Source organism: Sciurus vulgaris, assembly GCF_902686455.1.
Source record: "Sciurus vulgaris genome assembly, chromosome: 6".
NCBI classification, from domain to species: domain Eukaryota; kingdom Metazoa; phylum Chordata; class Mammalia; order Rodentia; family Sciuridae; genus Sciurus; species Sciurus vulgaris.
In genome coordinates this window covers 33592342-33616139 of record NC_136466.1, presented here as the reverse complement: position 1 = coordinate 33616139, position 23798 = coordinate 33592342, and the positions used below count along the sequence as shown (strand labels likewise).

At 43.0% G+C, this 23798-nt stretch overlaps 1 protein-coding gene across 1 annotated transcript in view; it reads left to right on the top strand.

Moving 5' to 3' along the window:
- Positions 1 to 23798, top strand: part of COL23A1 (collagen type XXIII alpha 1 chain) — a 384293-nt gene that overhangs the window by 35784 nt on the left and 324711 nt on the right. Inside the window, exon 2 of the mRNA XM_079144321.1 lies at positions 3675 to 3741. Within this exon, the coding sequence (XP_079000447.1) occupies positions 3675 to 3741 (67 nt within the window). The remainder of the gene's footprint in view (positions 1 to 3674; positions 3742 to 23798) is intronic.

Sequence of the window (23798 nt, the reverse complement as noted above, 5' to 3'; positions counted from 1 at the left end):
CTAGGGATTGAACCCAGGGCCACTTAACCACAGGCCATATCCCCAGTCCTTTTTTATATTTTATTTAGAGATAGGGTCTCACTAAGTTGCTTAGGGCCTCATTTGATGAGGCTGGCTTTGAATTTATGATCCTCCTGCCTCAGCCTCCCAAGCCGCTGGGATTACAGGGGCATGCCTAGCATTGTTTTATTTTTAAACAGGGTCTCACTATGTTGCCCAGGATGGCCCTGAGCTTCCAGGGCTCAAGCAGTCTTCCTACCTAGGTTCCTTAGTGGCTGGAACTATAGGTGCATGCCACCACATTCAGCTCAACCCTTTTTTTTTGAATGTCAGTCTGTATTTCACCCAGTCGGAACCATTTGAGTATGTGATTAAATATGGGCAAAATGTCCCAGACTACTGCCCCAGCAGATCATTAGTAAATTTATCATCTGATCATGTTTGAAAACCACGCACTTTTCCTTGGATTCATTTTCCTTAACTGCCTACCACCCCTTCCCCCAAACTTCCAGTTCTCCTTCTCAGGGCTTCTTGGAGGGCATGGCCCTCAAGTCTTTTCTCAGAAACTCATCCTTTATTTACTTTGAAAGGAAGGACTTGTTTGCATATGTAAAAACAGGACCATATTGTTTGCAGATGCTAGGGGTGTTGCCAGATAATTGAATGTAAAAAGTTGAAGCTTTTAAATCATTTTTACAAACCTAGACACACTAGAGTATTTTCTTAGAATTAAAAAGAAAAGAGCATGAAGTAAAGATTGTGGTCTTGGGTTTCTAATTCAAGTATTTTACTTTGCGTGCATAGTAACAACATTTCAAATCCACAGAAAGGGAGGGGCCTGCAGGTGGGGGAGGGGAGGGAACTAGGAGAAAAAGACTTTAACAAACTCATTAGCGGAGTTAGAAAAATGTCAAACAAAAACTCAATCCCAGCCATTTCTGGTCCCACCTAGTAGTTACACAATAATTTTTCTTCTCCCATACATGTTTCCCCATCTCACCTTATTTTAAGATGAGAATAACTCGAAAGTCATGTGTTTCTTATCAGCATTTGATAAAGCCCCCTCCCCTTTAGGAGAGAGCCACATGCGATAGCAGTTGTTTAAAGCTAATTGCTTTTAGTATTAAGTGCTTTTGTTAGAAACAGGAAATTAAGGAGGCAATCATTTCTGTCTAGCATTGCTAGAGACAGATGAGAACTTCTTGAACAAATTGTCTAGTTTGAACTAGAAGGCTGGTTTCTTTTCCCAAATACATTTTGGAATCTGTTATAGTATCTGCAAATGTGATGGGGCAAAGAGTGAGTTCCGACGTCCCGCTCTAGCCTGCAGTTTCTGCACGGCTCCTGAGGGTGGGAATGGCCATCCTGCTTCCAGACTTTGTCACAAGCCTCAGCTCCTCACGGGGCTCTGACCTGGTGGGGAGAGGGACCAGGAATGTCTGCTGCTGCCTGTGACATGACAACTGCAGGGGGACCTCTGGAGGCAGGGAGCTGGCCCAGGCTGCTCACAGGGTCACTCTGGGCTAAGTGGTGGCTCCAGGCAGGAGCAGGAGTGAGTGGCAAGTGGAGGTTCCAGATGGAAGAAGAGAGCCTCGTGTCTAGAGGCCTAGGATCTAATTTCTGGGGCAAGTTGGGGGCTTTGGAGGGCCGGGGAGTGCGGTGAGGACGAAGTTAGCACACCGACAGAGTGCTACAGCGTGCCTCTTCTGGCTGTGATGCAGTGTCAATAACCAGTCGCTTGTTCCCTTGCTGCCTGCCAGCCTTAACCTCCTCTTTCAGCTCAGTTCTCTCCGCCTCTGTACCAAGAGAAAGAGTCTGGAGGACAGTGCTGCCCGTAATCTCCTAAGTCTTTGCTCTGGTGACTGGAAATACCTAGGTTGCATTTTTAGCCTCAGACTCCAGTTCTTGGGCTGTTCTAGCCACAGGCAGATGATAATTGACTGGAACCCTGTCTTTCTTGAGAATTCAAGGAAACATGATTTAATGATCCTGCTTAAAGCACCGTAAGACAGACTTATTCAAGACCATTGCGATCGGTACAGGGACTATGGCCGTGGGATTTTGCAGTGGGAGAGAGATTAAGCTCAATCCTGCATACGACTTAGGAAATGGGAATTTCTAGCTAAGGCTCCTGCAAGGTGAAGTAGGTGGAGACAGTGGATAGAATGTTACTTACGGGGAAACCTTGGGGACAAGGGAGATACTAGTTAAACTGACGTAATGGGATCCTTGCTGAAAGCAGGCCAGGTGACCAGATATCTCCTGGAGAATAGTGGAGGGGCATTTGCCTAATCAGGTACCCATGGTCATCAGATTTCAAGGATGGGGGATTCTTGATAAACTGACTTAGCAGGGTTCTTTGCTAAAACTGGATTTTACAAGGATGTGCATACAGATGAGCCCAGGGGAAGCTTCGGGAGCCTGACTACTTCTTGGGGTGGCATGTAGCTCAGTACTACGGTAGACGGTGTACTTAGAATACCCAAGGCACTGGGTTCAATCCCTAGCACTGCAACAAAGGGGAAAGAATTGCTTCTTCTGTATGTTTGACCTGAAGTACCGATTCTGATAGTAGTAAATACTCTGTGCACTCAAATGAACAGACTTACTTTGTTTTGCTTTCAGGGTTTTATTTTTGCCCCTAGAAAATAAGATTAATGTTTGGTATATCCTTGTCAGGACTCAGGTCCTGGATGGTTTTAGGATGATAGGCCAATGATTTCATTCTTCTAAACCTAGATTGTGAGATTGAGGATAAATTCCTCTTTTTCTATTTTGCATTTTCTCCTTATGAGGCAGGGACCTTTCATTTTGGCCTGAGAAGTTGCCTGGAGGCTGGCGGTGTAGCTCAGTAGTAGAGCACGGGACTTAGCATGCCTGAGACCTTGGTTCAATCTCCAGCATCCAAACAAACAAACAAACAAACAAACAAAATAACCCAAAAGTTGCTCTGAAGGTCAAGTCAGAAACTCACGTGTGCCAGAGCTGCCCTCATGTGATATTGTAGCATAGCTGTGGTCTTTGACTCTATGTTTGTGGTAATTCTTTCCCTTTTCTCACATCTAGCACAGGGCTGGGCACATGCAGACTCTTGTTAAGTTGTACTGAACCAAATTACACAGACCAAAAATTCCCAGTGGAAAGAAGAAAGGAACTTCAGGGTTAATTAGACCAGGGCAATCAAGGTCAAGGTCATGGACTGAGGGACTGCAGCCATGGGGACCCATGGACTTCCTGGGTGAGAATGGGGTGATCTTAGGAGTTCAGAGAGTTGCCACAAGGCAACTAAGACTTAATTTATCCACTCAGGCCTCTCTCTGTTCTTCTCTCCCTTCTTCATGTGACAGACAGTCACCTTGACTTTACTGGACTTTCAGGAAACCATTTCTGTTGCTTTTAACTCTTGGTATCGTGTGTGAATATGTAACAAAGCAGAAACCTGTTCGTCTTCTTGTCAAGGACTCATCAGTAATTGTTCAATGTTTGTTTTTGCTTTTCCTCTCATTTGAAAATCACGTATAGAATTTAACAATCTTTCAAGAAATGTTCTGGAAAAGGCCATGGCCACTGTATATCATCTGGATACTTTGTTTTGGCTTATTTTTCCTCTTTTCTCCCTCTCTGTTCTGAAACTCATCCTCTTTTTTTTTTCTCCCCTTTCCTTCTCGGTTCAGAAGTTGGATGGACTTGTCAAGCTCCGAACTGTGCGGGAAGCTCCATCCGAGTGCATCTGTCCCCCAGGTAAGTGGACGTTCACTCGACTGTTCTCAGCTTTTGTAGGCCTGACCATGATCTCATCTTCCTGGTCATAACTGCTCAAGACTCCCATGGCCAAGAGGGTCGTCTGCGGTTTTGGGCTGTTGTACCCAGGGGATGGTCCTGGGATCTTCCTTCCTATATCTTCTCTGGCAGGTTCATTGGTCAAAGATTCCAGCAAGATGAGCTGACTTGGTTCGATTGGTGGTATTGGCAGAGAAACTAAGAAAGCGTTAGCGATGACTTAAAGGTGTAGATGGTCAAAAGTGGCAGCTGTCCCATTTTAAAGATGGAGAAACAGAAATGAACCAATGGGAGACACCATCCACTTGGTATTAACCCTGTGACCAGAGTTCTGTTTCACACATAAGGAGTAAATAATCTCGTGAATATGGAGTTTTTGTTTTCATCTCTTTTGAGAGAGACAGAGGAGGGGAACAGGAAATTTGCCTGGATTATTCAAATTATGGTGTCTATCTTCAGTTTTGCTATTGTAGACCAGAAGGGCTGTGAATAAAGCCACATTTTCTCATTCCTAATCCATGTAGCTCAAATCAAGATCCCCACCATCAGGCCTTCCGGTTGTCCTCTGGGGAGCTTTGTACAGACTGTGATAGAGAATTTGGGTGTGTAGTCTCTAACCCTGATGTTTTCAGGATTAGAATAATCCTTGCACAGGAGGGTATATAATACCTTTGAAAGAGTGGAACATTGTAATATATCTCAGACTTCCCATCATGCAGGAAAAGGTGGCTTTTGTTACTGGTTTGGAAAACACACGAAATGAACATGGTGTCCTTTGTCCTCACTGTCACTCCTTCTATTAGCTAAATTGTCTAGCATTTTCTACTCTGCTTTAGCTGGTCCAGAAACCAAACTCATTGATAACTAATATCTCAAGGTTGGGAGGCCCCTCTGCAAAGGTGTATCTCATGGGGGGAAAATTTAGTCTCTGAGGTCCTAGTGGGAGATTTTATGATTGAATTCAAGCTACCCTTTAAAAGAATTTTTTTTTAGCTCTTTTTCAACTTACTGCATGAAGGAGTTACACAAGTCCAAGTTAAAAGTGGACCCCAAATGGCTGCATTATATAAGCTGTGAGGCTTTTAAACTTGTGATAAGGGACAGAAGGGAAATTCTACTCACTGCAAGGAAATCCTCACTTAAGCTCCAATGAGCCACAAGCACTTGAAACCCATGAACTTCCCGCTGACTATCCTTAACAAGTTCTGCCTATACCAGGAACTGGCATATGTTCTTGCACCAGTCACCCTGCAGCTGAAGTACTTCTCCATAGTCTGGATGCTTAGTTGCAGTTCCACTGCAGGCAAATTTCTTCTTAAAAGGTGTCACTAGTTTCTTTTTATCATAATCATCAGAAATCTCTTGGACAGTAGTAATGGTCTTCCTGCCATTTCTCTGTTGAATTCTTATATGGATATAATCCTCAGAGTCAGCAGGAAGCAGTTCATCACCCTCACTAGCATCAGCAAAGGGGTCAAAAGAGCAGAAGTTCTGGAAGTGGAGGTTCCTCAATGGCAGCTCAGTGACTGAGGATGTCTGAAATTTTAATAGGAGGCAAAAAAGACATCATGAAGACACATTAGAACATTAAGAAGTCACAAACTGCCATTAAACAAGAAAAGAAATTCAAATCCACAAATGAATGTTTGGGTAATCTGCAAAATATATAAAATGGGAACAATCCCTCTTTTTTTCCTTCTTTCTTTCTTAGTGTTGTAGTGAATGTATAATGAGACCTGCATATCCATAGGTTTTGCATTCATATATTAACAACCTTGGGTTGGTTCATTCAACAGTGAATTAAAAATATTTGGGGAAAAAATTGTGTCTGAACTTTTTCTCTTGTCGCTATTTCCTTAAAAACTACAGTCAACAACTATTTGCTGTATTGTATTCAGTATGATAAGTAAGTAGAGATGGTTTAAAGTATACAGGTGAGGCACAGTGGTGCATGCCTGTAATCCCAGCTGCTCAGGAAGATTTGGCAGGAGAATTGCCAGTTCAAAGCCAGCCTCAGCAAAAGTGAGGCACTAAGCAACTCTGTGAGACCCTGTCTCTAAATAAAATACAAAATAGGGCTGGGGATATGGCTTAGTGGTCAAGTGCCCCTAAGTTCAATCCCTGGTACCTAAAAAAAAATTAAATTAAATTAAATTAAATTAAAAAGTAAAGTGTACAGGTGGAAATATATAGATCCTATGCAAATACCATACTATTTTGTATAAGAGACTTGAGCATCTGTGGATTTTGGAACCCTGTATGTATAGGGCTGCACTGGCCTGGAATCAGTCTCCCACTGATGTGGAAGGATGCCTGTGCATTTGTGTGATTTATGTGAGTTAATTTTTTGTTTGTTTGTTTACATATGGAGTCATAATCCATTCACGAGACATGAAATTAGTTTAGAGGTCTATGGTGAACTACTCTAGAATAGATTAAAAAATACTGGGGTGAGACTTTTCTTCCAGCTATTTATATTTGTAGGTGTGCCCTGGATGGCAATGTGCGATGGATTTCTGGGTTACAGAATATTCAAAGGTCCCAAATATACATAGTAGGTGGAGGGAGAGAGGAGACAGTGAGGGAAAATGGAGCTCCTGCATGAATTGGAACTGGGGCCAAATCTGGGGTCTGCCACTTTCTCACTGTGAGACTTTTTATCAGTAAATGGTAAATAATATTGGAGTGGGCTCTGTGGGTCTTTTGAGGTCCTAGGGAAAGTACAGTTTAAGGACAGTGACCTGGAGACAGTTCTGCATCCTGCCTTCCCTTGACAGGAGGGATGGGAGATAGGAGGTCCTGAACCTCTGAGAGAGGCTCCAAGAGGGTCTCAGGGAAGCTCATGGGGGTGAAGGACTAGTCAGATGTTTGAATGGTTTTGAAAGCACCATCCATTAGTCAAAGTAAAGCATGCGTTAATTCTATGGATTTAATGGTAAATAGGAGAAGACTTTCTTCTTCTATAGTCAGATTCCTAACCAAAAGGAGTTCACCATTTAATATGTTTTGGAACACTGGAGGGACTATATCAGAAGGTGGCTGAGCTTATAAATTCTTCATATTCTCCCATGAAGGGCATATAGTGGGGCACTGTATGTGAAGGGACAGAAGTAGGACCTGAATGAATAATTTGGCTGCTAACCTGCATACAACCCCAAACCGCTAATTCTTTCTACTGAATTTGGCTTCCTACCCTTCATAGAGCCCCCACACCCACCCCTGGGAATTGTGGTTTTCAGACTTGTGGCTTCTAGGATTTCAGCAGGTGGGATGTCAAACTTTTGGGATTATGATTGTCAGGGATTTTTATCTTTAGGGATTTTGGACTTTCAGGGTTTTGATGTTTGGGAATGTCAACATTTGGAATTATGGCATTCCAGGGTTGTATCTTTGGGGATTATGATCAGCATTAGGGCAAAACCTCCAGGCCAGCAGAGAATGGGGCTTGTGATCTCCCTAACCTCCAGGGAGGACCTACCACTGGTGAGCCTGTGCTGTGGTTGTCCCACAGGATCCTGGCTGCAATTTGGCTGTCCTGACCGATATAGTCAGGGTGACCCTGGGGATGCAGCACAGTGATCTCAGCAGGGTCCTTGTCTTTCTATGTCCACACCTGATCTGTCTCTCCTGCCACCTCCTGCTTGGAGACCAGAGTTCTTCTGCAACGCAAAACCCCGGGAAGCTTCCACACACTCCCATGGTCAGGAAAAGGACAGAGGCCTTTTTCTGTAACACCAGAATTCTGAACTCTCTCCCTTTCTTCTTGACTCTGATCAAAAAGCCCCATAGTCTGGAGTTTGGAGATGCAGACCACCCTCTGTAGTTTGGATCTCCGCCTGATCTGAGATACTCACAGATTCCCTGGCCCAGTTCCTTCCCACGGCCCGGCCCGGCCCGGGAGACAGTGTAATCTTTTGTCAGATCCTAGCAGGCGGCAAGCAGATAAGGAGGCCAGAAAAGGGGGCGGTTGCTCTGTGTGTGTCACCCATTGTGAAGCCCGCTGCACAGGGCCAGTCACAAGGCTGAGGCAATGACGGGCATCAAGCAGGAAGATGCACATCCCTCTTACCCAAAACCATGATGGGAGGACTGAGCCTTGAACCAGCTCTGTAACCTCAGTTCAGTGAAGGGCACTTGAGCCTCGCACCCTTTGTCTGTAAAATGGTGTAGTGGGTTGAATCATGTCCCCCAAAAAGATATGTCCAAGTCCTAGCCCCAATACCTGCAAATGTGACCTTATTTGGAAATAGGGTCTTTGCAGATGTACAGTAGTTCCCCACTTATCCATGGAGGATCAACTTCAAGATCCCCAGTTTTACCTGAAACTGTGGATAGTACAGAACCCTACATATACTATGTTTTTTCCTATACCTACATAGCTATGATAAAGTTTAATTTATAAATTAGGCACAGTGAGAGATTAACAATAACTAATAATACAATTGGATAGTTATAATGCAATACTATAATTGAAGTTGTATGGATGTGGGCTCTTAGAATATCTTATTTTCTTTTACATTTTTATTTAAAGGAAGCATTTTTTAGCTTCTCTTGAGCAAATCTGAATTTCCAGTATTTCAACTCTTGTGCTTTGGGGGCATTATTAATAGAATAAGAGTTACTTGAACGCAAGCGCTTGAATCACTTCAAGTCCGTGCAGTTGATGTGATAACCTAGACAGCCACTAATGACCAACAGGTAGGCAGCATATACAGCATGGATATGTTGGATAAGGGGCGACTCACATTCCTTTGGGAAGGAGCAGGTGGCAGGAGATTTCATCATCCAACTCGGTGGTGTGCAATTTTAAACTTATGAATAGTTTATTTCTGGAATTTTCCATTTAATGTCTTTGGGCCTAAGTTGATGGTAGGCAACTGAAATCTGAAAATGAAATCATGCATAAGGAGGTACAACTGTAATTAAGTTAAGGATCTTGAGATGAGATCATTCGGGATTTAGGGTGGGCCCTGAATCCAATGACTTGTGCCCTCAGAAGAGAAGGGTTGGGGGGATTTGGTACACAGAGCCACACGGTAGAAGCCATGTAACTAAAGAGGTGTCCATAAGCCACAGGACACCAAATTTGCCAGTAGCCACCAGAAATGAGACAGGTATGGAAGGGAATTTTCTCTCAGAACCTCCAGAAGGAACCAACTCTGTCAACACCCTGAACTTTTGGCCTCCAGAATCATGAGAGAAAAATTTCTGTCATTTTTGGGTATCTAATCTGTGGTAATGTGCTGCTGCAGCAGCCCTAGGAAATGAAAACAAGTGGGAACAATAATCAGCATGGGGCCTCATAAGATTGTTGAAAGGATGGAAATGTGGGGGACAGAAGGCCTTTCCAGCACTGGGGAGTGTGAGTCAGATGTGGGGCGGTACCTGGGGCCGCTTTTTCATATATACCTGCCCAGAAAGACAGCCATGCTCACCCTTCAACAGGTGACTCCAGGCTAGAGATACCTGAGAATTATCTATGTCCCTTGGGTTTATCATTTAAATGTTAAATGTTAAATTTTTTTCTTTTAAGATAGGAAGCAAAATATGTGACCAGAAAATTAAAAGACTACAAAAGACTGTACATAAAAAACAAATTATCGGGCTGGGGCTGTAGCTCAGTGGCAGAGTGCTTGCCTAGCACATGTGAAGCACAGGGTTCCATCCTTAGCACCACATAAAAATAAATAAAAGCATTCTGTCTATGTACAACTACAAAATACTTTTTTAAAAAACAAAACCAAATTATCCTCCTGTGCTCCTCCCCAACCCTCCTGTCCCCCTTTCAGAGACCCTGTATCAGTTATTCATATGTCCTTCCAGAGCAGCACCGCCCAGCGGAACATCCTGTGATGTTTCTGCATCGGCACTGTCCAGGACTGTAGCCAATACTAGTCACACGTGACTATTGAGCCCTTCGGATGTGACTTGTGTGCAAAACAAAACAAAACAAAAAAACCTGAATTTAAAAATTTTATTTCATTTTAACAAATTTCAGTTTCAATTGCTACATATGGCTGGTGGCTATGGTATTGGAGAGCCCAGTGTCAGCAGTAGTTTATGTATAAAAGTTTTCATTGACGTACGGTGGGGTTACATCACAACCAACCAATAAGTTAAAAATATGATGTTGAAAGTGCATTTAATATACTTTACCTTCTGAATATCATACATTGACCTTGCCTACCTTAAACAGGTTCAGAACACATACATAATCTTAGGGTTGGGCAAAATCATTTAATACCAACTCTATTTTATAAGAAAATGTGGAATATCTCAAGTCATTTTTTGGATATTGTGCTGAAAGTGAGAAACAATGGTTTTGCACTGTCATGCAAGTTAAAAAATAAAAAGTGAAAGAAAAGAAAAGAAATAGGTTAGTCAAGTCATCTGAAGTCAGGGACCATCTGTATATCAGCAGGTCAGTCCTTTCCCATTTTGTGCACAATAAGTTCATGAGTTGTTTATAGTGTGTTGCTTTTTTTCAGTTTGCAATTTCTCCTTGAGATGGTCTGTATTGGTGTGTATGATAGACAGCAGGTTTTGTCTCACTTGGTTTACAGTCTCCTGTCATGCTTTTGGGATTCCTGAGATGTACTTGCCCAATTCCATCCCCCAAGACATTTGGGTTGTTTGCCATCCTGGGTGGTGGTTGTTGTTCTTCCTCCTCCTCCTCCTCCTCCTCCTCCTCCTCCTCTTCTTCTTCTTCTTCTTCTTTTCTTCTTCTTTTTTGAGGAGTAAATCCAGAGTGCTTAACCACAGAACCACATCCCTGGCCCTTTTTTGTATTTTATTTAGAGACAGGGTCTCACTGAGTTACTTGCTAAGTTGCTGAGGCTGGCTTTGAACTGACAATTCTCCTGCCTCAGCCTCCTGGGCCAGTTGGAATACAGGAATTATGGGCATCACCACCATGCCTGGCCCATCCTGGCTTCTTATCCTGCATCCAACCTATGATGGAGGGAAGGAAGGCCTGCTATGCCCCCTTTTGTCTGACTTCATCCTGCTTTTCTCTGAAAGCCTGTCATGAGCCAGGCTGTGCTTTGGGATCTGTGAGGAGGGTTGGACTAGGATAGGAACCCTCGGTTTGTGCAGGAAGCCAACCAGATTGACACCAAAGCCCACTCTATAGGAGTAGGCTGTACCATGCTGTGGATAGTCATGACATGGTAGTGTTCTTTCCAAGAGGCAACTCAGGGTCAGCACCTTGGAGCCTGAGGGTCTTGGATTTGAATCCTGACTCTTCTACTTAATCAGCCATTGGGTGGTCCCATGTTGCATGTCCTGGAGATACAACTCACTTTGGTATAAAAGGCCCTTGTATTCACTCACACTTTAAGCTACAAGCATCAGAATATTAATACTCTAACCATCCCACATGCATAAAGCAAAAAAGAAAACCTATCAGATCATACAATGGGAAATGAAAAGGTCAGAGGTAGAACCAACTTCAGGTATGTATGGGCTCAGGGCCTCTCTCCATCTCTCAATTCTTCTTTGGATCATTTCCAGACCATCTTTCCTTGGGAAGGTGGCTCCAGGTAGGTCACACCTGCTCAGCAACACCAGCAGATGGGACTGGTAAGAGCACTCTCCTTTCTCAGAATTGAATGTTACAGGTTGAGCTGTGTCTCCCCAAAATACATCTGTTGAAGTCCTAACCCCTGGTCTCTCAGAATGCATCTGTATCTGGAGATGGGTAACTAAGGTAAATGAGGCCATTAGGTTGTCCTCACAAGAAGAGGAGATCCGGACACAGAGAAACACACACACACACTGAGGGAAGGCCAAGTGGAGAAACAGGAAGAAGGTGGCTGTCTACAAGCCAAGGTGAGAGACCTCCAAAGGAACCAACCTGGAAACCTTGACCTTGGACTTCCAGCCTCCAGAACTGAGAAAACACATTTCTGTTGACCAGGTCAAGTGGTCCTTTGTTATGGCAGCCATACTACACAAATGCGGGGAGTTATTTGAAGGGGACTGAGTTTCTAGTAGGAAAGATGAAAAAGTGCTAGAAATGGATCCAGCCATGTTTGCACAACAAACAATGCTGTGGAATTGTGTTCAAATGCTCCTTGATGTACAACAGGGTCCCATTGTAAGGGAAGAATATCATAAGTAAAAAATGCACTTAATAAACCAAACCTACAGAGCACCCTCGCTCAGCCACACAGTACACTGCGGAGTCTGAACCTTTTTGCTTATGGCTACATGGCCGACTGGGAACTGCGCTTACTGCTGCTGCCAGTGTCATAGGAGAGGATGGGACCACAGATCACTCTCCCCGGAGAAGATCCAAACTCAAAATTCAAAGTATGGATTCTTCCGGATAAATCTTGCTTTCACACCCTTGTAAAATTGAACATGACAAGTCAAACCACTGGAAGTCATGGACTCTCTGTACTTTAAAATAGTTAAAAGTTTTGTGTTATATGTATTTTACTAGAATTTTTTTTTTTTTTTTTTGGGAAGAAAAAATTCCCAGAATCAGCCCTGATGTGCTTGGCCTATCTCTGAATAATCACCATGGTCTGGAGGATGGGATGCATTGATTGGCCAAGTCTGGGTCATGTGACCATTCTTGGAGGTGGGGAAAGCAACTAAGGGGAATGGGTGGGGCTACCAGAACCATGTGGTGTGGGAAGGGTGGCTACCCCAAGGAAAATACGGGTGCTGTCTCCATCTACAAACAGTAGATGACCTCTTCAGTTCTGTTACAGGGACCAGCTGACCAGGGGGTCCTTACTGGGCATTGTAGACAGAGTCTGGTTTTGACCAGAAATTTTCCTCCAAGCACATGATGGCTGTCTTAGCCCTCTGTTGAATTGTCCCTAAGGCAGTGTGTTAAGGTCACGGAATCTGGATTCAGACTGCCTAGCTCAACTCCAGGCCTCAGTTTCTCATCTGTAAAATGGGCTTCCTAATAGTACCTACCTCACAGGATTTTTGCATGGATGGAATGAGTTAATCCATGTAGGCAGCTTAGGCCAGCTCTGCATTGCCTCCTGAGAACCCATGTGTTGTGATTCCCATTAACTCTGCTCCATTGTCATCAGCCAGGGGCTGCCAGAGAGGAAGGAGAGGAGGAGGTACAGAGTTGGAGGTTGGCTGGGAATATTTTGACAGGAAAGAACAAAGGCTTGGCTGACTTTATTGGCATAGTCTGCTGGGAGATGGGTGAGAAAATGCAGGTGACACCAGAGTGAGAGAAACAGAAGAAAAGAAATTGTGTAGCCCATGGACTCTCATCAGATACTAACAGAAGCACAGCCCCAGGCTTCTGCCCCTTTATTCTTGTTTCTAATCTGGCCCAATCTGCTGTAGACATTACTGGGAACTTTCCAAAAAAGTGGTAGTACTCATTTCCTTTTTGTATCCTTGCATAATATTCCGGAGACATGTGCAATTTCCAAGTGATGTGCACAGTGCTTGCACCACAGGATGATTTTTCAGAAATGAATAAACAGATTCATCAGAGTTAGAAATTCCCTGCTCTGTGAAAACATTTAGAAGTTTGAATAGAGGAGTAGACTCTACTCAACAGAACATACAGCTCAGTGTGGAAATGATATACAACCTGATACATTTCATTGATAGTTTATGGAAAATGTTACAGAGTGGAACAAAAGTAGTACAAGTTACCCTGTTCAGCTTCTTACTGTATTTGTTTGTGTTAAGAATGAGATTAGGTGAGAGAAGAATGGAGGAACTTTAGATTACGTAGAGGGAAATGAGAGGGAAGAGTGGGGTATGAAAGATGGTGGAATGAGACAGACATCATTACCCTATGTACATGTATGATTACACTAATGGTATGAATCTACATTGTGCACAGCCATAGAAATGAAAAGATGTACCCCATTTGTGTACAATGAATCAAAATTCAGTCTGTAAAAATAAAAAAAAATAATTAAAAAAAAGAATGAGCTTGGGGAATGGGGCATGCTTTCTTAGTATTTTGAAGCAAGAAACTATCCTCTTTTGAATTGTTAATATGTAGAATTTTTTAAATGATACTTTTCAGAAACAAGTGTTAAAAATCTCAGTTGGCTTGAGTGTATGGCAAAACTGAATGGCCTATAAAACAGGTATTTAATTGTGTACCAAGTTGAAGAAGATGATTTATGTCTAATTTTTTGTTTGCTTGCTTCTCCAGAATCTTCTGGAGGATGGTCTCAGTTTCCCCACTCCACTATACATAGATATTGCTCATTTATTCTTTCATTCATCTCAGCATATCTTATTTTGTGCTAGTCCTATGGGAGATATTCCATGTGTCCCGTGGACTACGGCTTCCACCCCTCCAAGCCCTGCCCTCACCTTCATCTCCCTCGCCTTCACCTCCCTTGCCATCTTCCAGCCACAGAGTCTGGCCTTTCCTTGGAGCCCCTCTTTGTCTCTGTTCAGGATGTCAACTCACATGTCCCTAATGAAGGTTGTCAGAGACAATTTCAAAACCACTTGTACAGATATGAAAACCATGATAGCTTAAGAATGGGACAAGTTCTAAGATCAAAAGTCCTATAGAAATTAAAAAGTAGGGGAGATTGCTCCAGGTCAGAAGGATCTGGGTGTGGGGAGAGGAGGGTCCTTCTCTGAAAGGGCGATAGTTGGGCAGGGTTTTGAAGTTAACCAGCTGGAATAGGGACACCTTTCCATAAGGCCTGACATCCTGAGTAGGGGCACAGGGGAGCTCTGAGGAGCAGCCAGGACTCTGTGTGACTGGAAGATGGCAGCAGAGGTGAAGGTGAGGGGAGGGCTCAGGGGCATTGGGACTGTATTGCTCAGGACACAGTTGAAGGTGGCCGAGTAGTGTTCAGCTTTAAGAGGAGGACTCTAGAATTAGTAGGAAGGATGGAGACTGACTGGATTATAGATATGGCTCCAACAGTCTCACAGAGGGGCGTGCTCGGTGCACATGGGGTCTCGGCTTGTTCATTGTTGGGTCCCCCAAGCCTAGGATGGTGCCAGGCACGTGAAGGAGGGTTGATAAATATCTGCTCAATGGTCTGTCTGGAGAAGAGGTCATGAGAACTTGAATCAGGGCCACGAGAATTGATAGCAGGGAACAGCTGTGACAGGCACCAGGCCTTGTGGTGGACAAAACTCACAAACAGGATGGATGGACATGGGAGGGTCCAGAGATGACTGAAGCTTCAAGCCTGGGGGAAGAGTGATGCTTTGACCAGAAACAGGAAATCCCCCAAAAGGAACTGATTTGGAAGGGAACAGGGTAAGCAGGGTTTTGGGCAGTGGCCTTACAAACCAATTTGGAGAACCACTGATGAATGGAAAAAAATAATTAGAAGTCTTCTCTTCAAGCATAGACTAGCCGCTCTGAATCTATTAATTATCAAATGTCTCGTGTCCCGTAAATAAAGATCTTGAAATTTAGCTATGTTCTCACCACTGGAATTTAGAGATTTTCTTGTGACCACCAGAGGGAGCCCAATATATTTATTAAATTCTATAGAAATATAACAGGAATTTAAAAGGATAATTAATATTTATATTTAAAAATTACTAGAGAGTACACAAAAGTTCAAGCCAAAGGCATTGATTCACAAAGTCAACCACTCAGTCAGGTAATTTTTTTTCCCCTAGGCTAAAATGGAAGACCACTCAGAAATTTCCAGATGATTCCAGAATCTTGTGGTTTGCTGACAGTGTCTGGGTGATGATGATTATGTGATAGGTAAAATATCCATTAGAAAACAAATTCCTGGAAATATATTGCTTCACTTGTCCAGCATTTATTGGGCACCATCTGGTTTACTTGTAGCAGAGAATCCCTGTAACTGTGGGAAAATAAAACCAGAAACGTCTTGACCTCTGCTTGGTGAACTCTGTGCCAACTATTTGGTGACAGGTGCAATTTTCCTCCTTGTGAGGTGTCGTATAACTTTGTACAATGGGATTATGAAGTGTCCACATATCAGGAGCTTACTGGGGGTGGGACTGCCTTTTCCAGGGGCTTAGTTGGTATTGTCATAATATCTGGCTTTTAACTTTACTTCTTCTGCCAAAGTATATTCCATGTGGATTGAAGATTTCAGTGTAAAACTAAAACCATGGACACAAATCCAGTAGGGTCACTTTCTAGAATTCCAAGTTAGCATTGGACTTTGCAAGCAGCAGCGCTTCACAACCAGGAAGGATTTTGCTCTGGGGCACCACTGGGCAATGTCTGAAGACATTTTAGGGTGAGAGCTTGGGGAATGCCACTGGTATCTTGTAGGCTGAGGCAGAGGAGCCTCCACCACAAAGATTTATTCATCTAAAATTTTGGTTGGTGCTGAGGTAGTGACCCTCCATAGAGAAAATGTTTTCTTGAGCTGGGGGTGTAACTCAGTGGCAGAGCACTCACTTAGCATGTATGAGGCCCTGGGTTCACTTCCTGGCACCACAAAAACAAATAAACAAATGTGTTTTTTGGAACATTTTAAGTTTCAATGATTACATTTTCTATAGAGAAAGAAAAATTCCACCTTAACAATATCTAGTGATAAATGACAGGGCTGGGGGTGTAGAGCACTTGCCTCGCAGGCCCGAGTCCCTGGGTTTGATTTCCAGAACAACAACAACAAAAAAGACAAATAACAAACATAAAATATTTTTTCAACATTTATAAGAAGCATATGATTAATATTCGTGAGATGTAAAATGCTCTTACAAAAGAATAAAGAATAGTCAAATACTCTAGAAAAGGGATGGGTTAAGTGTTTGACTGGGGGCCCCCATAGGAAAAATAGGAATGATGTACTTTCCTTCAGTAAACATATTTACAGAGCTTTCATTCTGCGCTAGCCAGTGGTCTGGGCACTTGAAAAGAAGACCCACATCACAAATAATGGAGAAAAAAACACCACAGAATGAGATCAGTTGTCAACTCTCAGATTGATAAAACATCATTGTCTCAATCTTTCTGAAGGGCAGTGTGGCCCATAAATGAAAAATTTAAAAGCATAAATTTTTATCTCCCAACATTTCCACCCCTAGGCTCAGACTATAATCTGACACTGTGCTAAGGTGACCCTACAAGGATGTTTATCAGAGCATCATTTATAATAGCAAAAACACTGGAAATAATACCCATAGCTATTTACAGTGGGAAGACATCACACTATTTCAAAAGTAGGGAGAAAACTGACTATAAGGCAAAATAATATCACAGTATGAACAGTGATTATCATTGGGTGATTACATTATTATGCCTGCTATAATTTGGATCTGGAATGTTCCCTAAAGACCCAAGTGTTAAAGACTTGGTCCCCAGCTTGGCACAATTGGGAGGTGATGGAACCTTTAAGAGGTGGGGCCTAGTGGGAGGAAGTTATATCATTGGGGTGTGCTTTTAAAGGGGATCCTGGGCTTCTAGCCTCTTTCCTCTTTCTCTCCCTCTTTCCATACCCAGCTGTGAGGTAAACAGGACTCCTCCACCCACGATGTATGTGCTGCCACTGGCCCAAAGACAGAAGGACCAAGTGACAATGGACTGAAACCTCTGCAAACTTGAGCCAAAATAAATCTTTCCCCTTGTAAGTTGATTATCTCAGGATAATTTTTCCCCCCTGTGGTTTTGCAGGTTGAACTCAGGGCCTTGTGCTTGCAAGGCAAGCACTCTACCAACTGAGCTATAATATCCTCAGCCCTCAGGATTTTTTTACAGTGATATGATGCTGACTAACACAGCCTCCCCCTCCCCAGCTTTTTGCCTTTTTTGAATTTGTTTATATTGAGCATTTGTTAACAGTAAAATCAGGAACAGGCAGCAGAACAGCTAAAAAATATCCAACCAAAGAAATAAAAAATAGGACTCTGAGTGTGTTGCTGAATGACATGCCTGTTTTGTTGACCTCACAGGGCTATTGTGCTGGTCTCCTGGGGAGACAGCCCCTGAATGACTTAAGGACCACTTTTCCCACAGCATATCTAAACATCACAGGTGCTCCAAAAATATTTCAATTCAATTAAAAACTGTGTTTCTTAAAAATCTTTTAAAAGGTGAAAAGTGCACTGTAGATATTTGGTAATATGTAGCCTGTATACAGCCTGTGAGAAGTGATAGGAAGCACATTTTCTAGACCTAAGACAGACCTACATTTGCATCCCACATCAGCCAGTTAGGGCTGTGTGAACCTGGACGCGTCACTTAACCTTTCCGAGTGTTAGTTAATGAATGTCAATTTAATAATATAATTATATTATATAATTATAATAGTATATAATCTCAAGTTTAAAAGGTAGCTATTTATTATTTCATTTATTTTTCATTCAGTGCTATTTATGATGTTAGATTTTGGAGGACAAAGGGGTAAGACATATGCTTTCATAGAATTTACATTTTAGTTTGTCAGGGATAGAGCAGAGGAGACAAAGTAAAATAGATAAGCTAGCAAACAAATGAGATAATTATAAATTATGATGAGCACCATGAGGGCACAAATAGGTGGTTTGGTAGAGGGCAAACGAGGGTTTTGGGGTGGAGATCTGCCTTGGAAAGGGAAGGCAAGGAAGACCACTCTGAGAAGATGGGGCCATTGAGATCAGGATCTGCAGGATGAGAAGCCAGCCATCCAAGAAGTTCCAAGGCCCCAAGAACAATGAGTTCTTAGGCAACCAGGAGGTTGCGGTGTCCTCTAGGAGGGAACTGAAGCCAGCAGGGAGGGCATGGGAAGAGCTAGGTGAGGTGGGAGAGGTGGGCCCTTTGGACACAGAGAAGTGTGCATCTTATGTAAGAACAGTGGAAATCTTTCTGGGTTGCAAACAGAGAACTATCATTGCCAGTTTATGTATGAAAAAGCTGAAGTTGATGTAGGATGGAAAATAGCCTTGGAGGAGTACCTAAGAACAAAGTAGAGCAGAAGAGTAAGAAGGAAACTGAATGTGGCAGGGGGCAGTTGCAATTGCTCAGGCTGGAGTAATGGGGGCTTGGACTGAGGGCCTGATGCTGTAGGAATAGGGAGGCACAGATGCTGTTTTAGAGACCACATTGGCATGACACCAAAGGTGGACTGAGAAAGGAGGGATGAGGGGGAGAGGAGATTGGGTGACTCTGAGTTTTGGCACCATACAGATTTTTGACTTGGGTAAGTGAATGGCACCATTCGCTCTCATGGGCAAGGACAGGATGGGGAGGATTGAGTCTGTTCACAATTGTTCATTTTGACATGATTATGGGACATCCAAGAGAAGATATGCAGTCAGCTCTTGGATTAGATGGCACACCAAAGTGGAGACAGTGGCACAGGGCTGGCCCAGAGTGGGTGTCCTTCACTATGTGTTCATTCCAAACGTACATGGTATTGGTGACAGGGGTCATGGAGACAGCAACAGCTGCTGGGTTAGCTTCCTTCCTTAGCCTGCAGCCTGGTGGGCCTCTTTTTTTTATTGTATTCATCAGGACTCTTTAGAAAAACATACCAATAGTATGTGCAAGATTGATGAGTGAGTGGGTGGGTGGATAGATAGATAGATAGATAGATAGATAGATAGATAGATAGATAGATAGATAGATAGATAGATATCTCAACTTCCAATGGGTTACATCCCTATGAACACATCATAAACTGAAAATATTGTGAGTTGAAAGTGCATTTGATGCCCCTAACCTACAGAGTATCATAGCTTAGTAACACAGTGTACTGCAAAGTGTTGGTTATTTTCCCTTGTGAGCACTGGACTCACTGGGAACTGCAGCTCAAAGCCACTGCCCAGCATCATGGGCAGATTGGACTCCATATCACCAGGCCAGGAAAATATCAAAATTCAAAACTCAATATGTGGTTTCTGCTGAATAATATTCATTTGCACCATCATAAAGTTGAAAACTCAAACCACCATAAGTTGGAGACCAACCTAGACTGGTGGTGCATACCTACAGTCCCAGCTACTTGGGAGGCTGAGGCAGGAGGAGCCCAGAAGTTCCAGGCAAGTCTGAGCAACATAGCAAGACCCCCCACATCTCAAAAAATTAAAAAAATTAATTGGGGGTCATGTGTGTTTTCGTGTGTGTGCGTGTGTAGATTGGGAGAGAGAGATTTAAGGAATTGTACATAAGATATGGAGGCTGGCAAGCTCAAGATCTGCAGATGGGATGGCGGGGTGGAAACTGGGGAAGAGCTGATACTGCAGTTCCACTTCTGAAGCCTGGAAACCCAGAAGAACCCATGTTCCAGTTTGAATCCAGATGCTGTCTGCTACAGAACCAGGGCATACTGATGGTGCAGAGGGAGTACAAAGGCATTCTGCTGGAGAACTCTTTCTTGCTTAGGAGAGACTGGTCTTTTGTTCTATTTCAGGCCTTCAACTGACTGGATGAGGGCCCCTCATATTGCAGGGGCCCATCTGCTTTACTCAAAGTCCACCAATTTAAATGTCTGTCTCATTCAAAAACACCATCAGAAACCTTCAGAATTATGTTTGGCCACACATCTGGGCACCATGGCCCAGTCATGCTGTACCTGCTGTTAGCCATTGTACCTACCTTCTCCTGGCTACTTCTCATATGGTTCCCATCCTCGGCTCCTCTTTCTTCCTTGTCCCTCTCTGCAGTGCTGAGAATTGAACCTAGTGCCTCACACATGCTAGGCAAGTGCTCTACCACTGAGCTACAACTCCAGCCCTCTCTCCAGTCATTTCTTTTACCATATTTTATTATATAATCATCACCAGTGTGTTAATGTATATTCTTGACCATTCAGGGCATACCGATCTTGCACAAAAGAGGGTTTTATAATAAATGATTTATAAGTACTAACACACATTTTTAAAAAGCTTCACATCATGGTTTTACCCCACTTTTTTTGCAAAAAAAAAACAAAAAACTTTTTTGCATAATATCTGTGATGATTCTGCAGGGAAACATGGATATCCTGCTTCCTGTGCATTAACTGAGTCCTTCCCTATTCATCATCCTCACTATCGCTGCCACGGTCAGATCCTCATCACCCTTCTAAGCCTTCCCTTAGCTGTGGGGCAAAGTGATCATGGGTTTAAAATCCTTCAGTGGTTCTCCACAATCTTTAGAATCAAGTATGAAGTCTGTATCTTGGAATTTCTCAATCTAATTCCTGCCTCCTTTGCTGGGCCCATCTCTCAAATAGACCCATCTTTCTATACCCTTCAGAATTCTGCAGTTTCTCCTTTTCTTCCAGTCAGACCCTGGAGGTCACTCCTTTGTGTTCACTGTACCACCATTCACAGTAGCTAAGATATGAAGTCCATGTAAGGGTCCTCATACAGACGAATGGATGAAGAGAACAGTGGCCTAGATATACAATAGAAAGCTCTTCAGCCATTAACACAGATGCAATGCTGGCATCTTCAGCAACATGGATGGAACAGGAGGACATTATGTTGAGTGAAATGAGCCAGGCACAGAAAGACAAGTACCACATGACCTCATTCACACGTGGAGTCTGAAGAAACAGATCTCATGGACGTAGAGAGTAGAATAATGGTTAGCAGAGGCTGGGGAGGGCAGAGGAAGAAGGGATGAAGAGAGACTGACCAGAGGATACTAAGTTATAGCTAGGAGGAGTAAGTTATGGTGGTCTACCTTGCATGGTAAGGTAGTGATGTAATAATTTACTGTATATTTCAAATATTTTGAAATAATTTACTGTATATTTTGAAAGAATTTACTGCATATTTCAAATACATTTGAGTTAAAAGAGGATTTTGAATGATCTCACTGCAAAGAAATGATTAATATTTGAAGTGATGGGCATGCTAAATACTTTGACTTGACTTTTACAGAATGTACATGTATTGAAACATCACACTCTGTCCCATGAATATGTACAATTATGTGTCAATTAAAAACAAAATTTAAAAATGGATCTTTCCCCTCCTCACTTTTTCCTTGAAGAACTCATATTCTTTCTTCAGGGTCCAACTTAATTCTTGCCTCTTCAAGAAATCTTCCCCATTTACTAGGCAGAATTAATCATCTCATCTCTGTGATTCCTTAGACTTTGGGTACCCCTCAACTCTAGTCCCCGTGACTCTGTATTAGAGTTGGTTTGTCATCACTTGCCTGTCACCACCTCCAGTGATCAACCCTCTTGAAGGCAGGAGGTTGGAAACAGTGTGCTCCTCCCTTAGAAAGGAGCACATGGACTTCAGCTCATTCTGTAACTGTGTTCGCGTGATTTGTGAAGTGACAGTGACAAGTCTGATAGAGGACTGTTGCAAAGGAGGAGTAATAAAAATCTATAAATAAATCTGCTGCGGCCAACATTGTCCATCTTGAGCTTCTTTGCTCCCAAGAAGACCCCGCTCGCCTGCACCCAGTAGCTTCTCAACTCCCGCGGGGATGCCTATCACGACTGCCGACACCCTCTCTGTGTTCAGATGTCATCCTGCTTCTCTCAATTCCTTCTCATGTTTTCACCACATGACTTTTTATTTTCTCCTTGCTGGTCTTCGATGTCACCCAGGCCACAGCACAGCTTGGCTGAGTTATGAGTTTGCCCCGGGGGCTGATGATTGAAAGTCGCTCACATTTGCTGTGATGCTGGCTAGGCTCCTTGTCTGTGAATCAGATCCTGTTGGATTCCGGTTGGCGTACATGCCACTCCCTGTCATGGAAATGCATTCCCTACAGGGAACAGTTCACCAATATCTTTCCTGAAATGCCTTCTGTACCCTTTTCAGCTCAACTTCCTGTACATTCTGTTCCAGTCCCCAAATTGCCTGAATTGAGCAGAATTTGGAAGTCGTGTAAATGTGGGCACTCCCAGAGAGATGCCCCCCAAAACTGGGAGGTCACCTCTGCACATGAGCATTTTCCTCTGTGTCATCTCTGTCCCTTAGTCCCTGAGCCTCTCCCCTTTTCATCCAGGGCTCTCGCCAGGTTCCATGCACCCCCCAAATCTTACAGAGGTGGTGCCAGCATGCCCCACCATGGGCCAGCAGAGCCTCACCCTTGGCTGGGGTTGCCTCAGCCTGCCTTCTGTCCTTGGGCTGATTGAAGCAGACATCAGGGACAGAAATAGTTGCCCTTGCTAAGTGATTCAAACAACATCGATTGTGGCAGAAACACATAGAAATGTTCCTGTTTTTCCTTAATCTCTTAATTTTAATTTGTATCTCTGTCCCAGTCTCTTCTGCCCTCACGAACCCTCAATTTTTTTTAAATTTGTTCTTTTTAGTTACACATGACAGTAGAGTATATTTTGATGTATCTGTACAAACATGAAGTGTGTCTTATTCTAGTTAGGCTCCCAGTCTTGTGGATGTACATGCTACGGAGATTCACTGTGGTGTAGTCATATATGTACGTAGAAAAGTCATGTTAGTTTGACTCCACTGCCTCTCCTGTCCTACCCTCTCCCTTCCCTTCATTCCCCTTTGTCTAATCTACTGAACTTCTATTCCCCATCTCTCTTGTGTGTTAGCATCCACATAGCAGAGAAAACATTTGGCCTTTGGGTTTTGAGATTGGCCTATTTCACTTAGCATGACAGTCTCCAGATACATCCATTTACTGGCAAGTGTCATAAAGTCATTCTTTAACAGCTGAGTAATATTCCATTGTGTTTATATACCACGTTTTCTATATCCATTCATCTGTTGAAGGGCACTTAGTTTGCTTCTATAGCTTAACTGTTGTGAGTAGAGCTGCTATAAGCATTGATGTGACTGCATCACTGCAGTAGGCTGATTTTAACTCCCTTGGATATATATCTAGGAGTGGTGTAACTGGATCAAATGGTAGTTGCATTCCTAGTTTTTTGAGGAATCCCCAAACTGCTTTCCAGAGAGGTTGCACCAATTGGCAGTCCCACCAGCAATATATTAGTGTACCTTTTCCCCCACAACATCACCAACATTTGTTGTTACTTGTATTCTTGATAATTGCCATTCTGACTGGATCGAGATGAAATCTCAGTATAGTTTTAGTTTGCATTTCTCTAATTGCTAAAGAGGTTCAACATTTTCTCATGTATTTGTTGACCATTTATATTTCTTCTTCTGGGAAGTGCCTGTTCAGTTCCTTATTGATCCAGTTA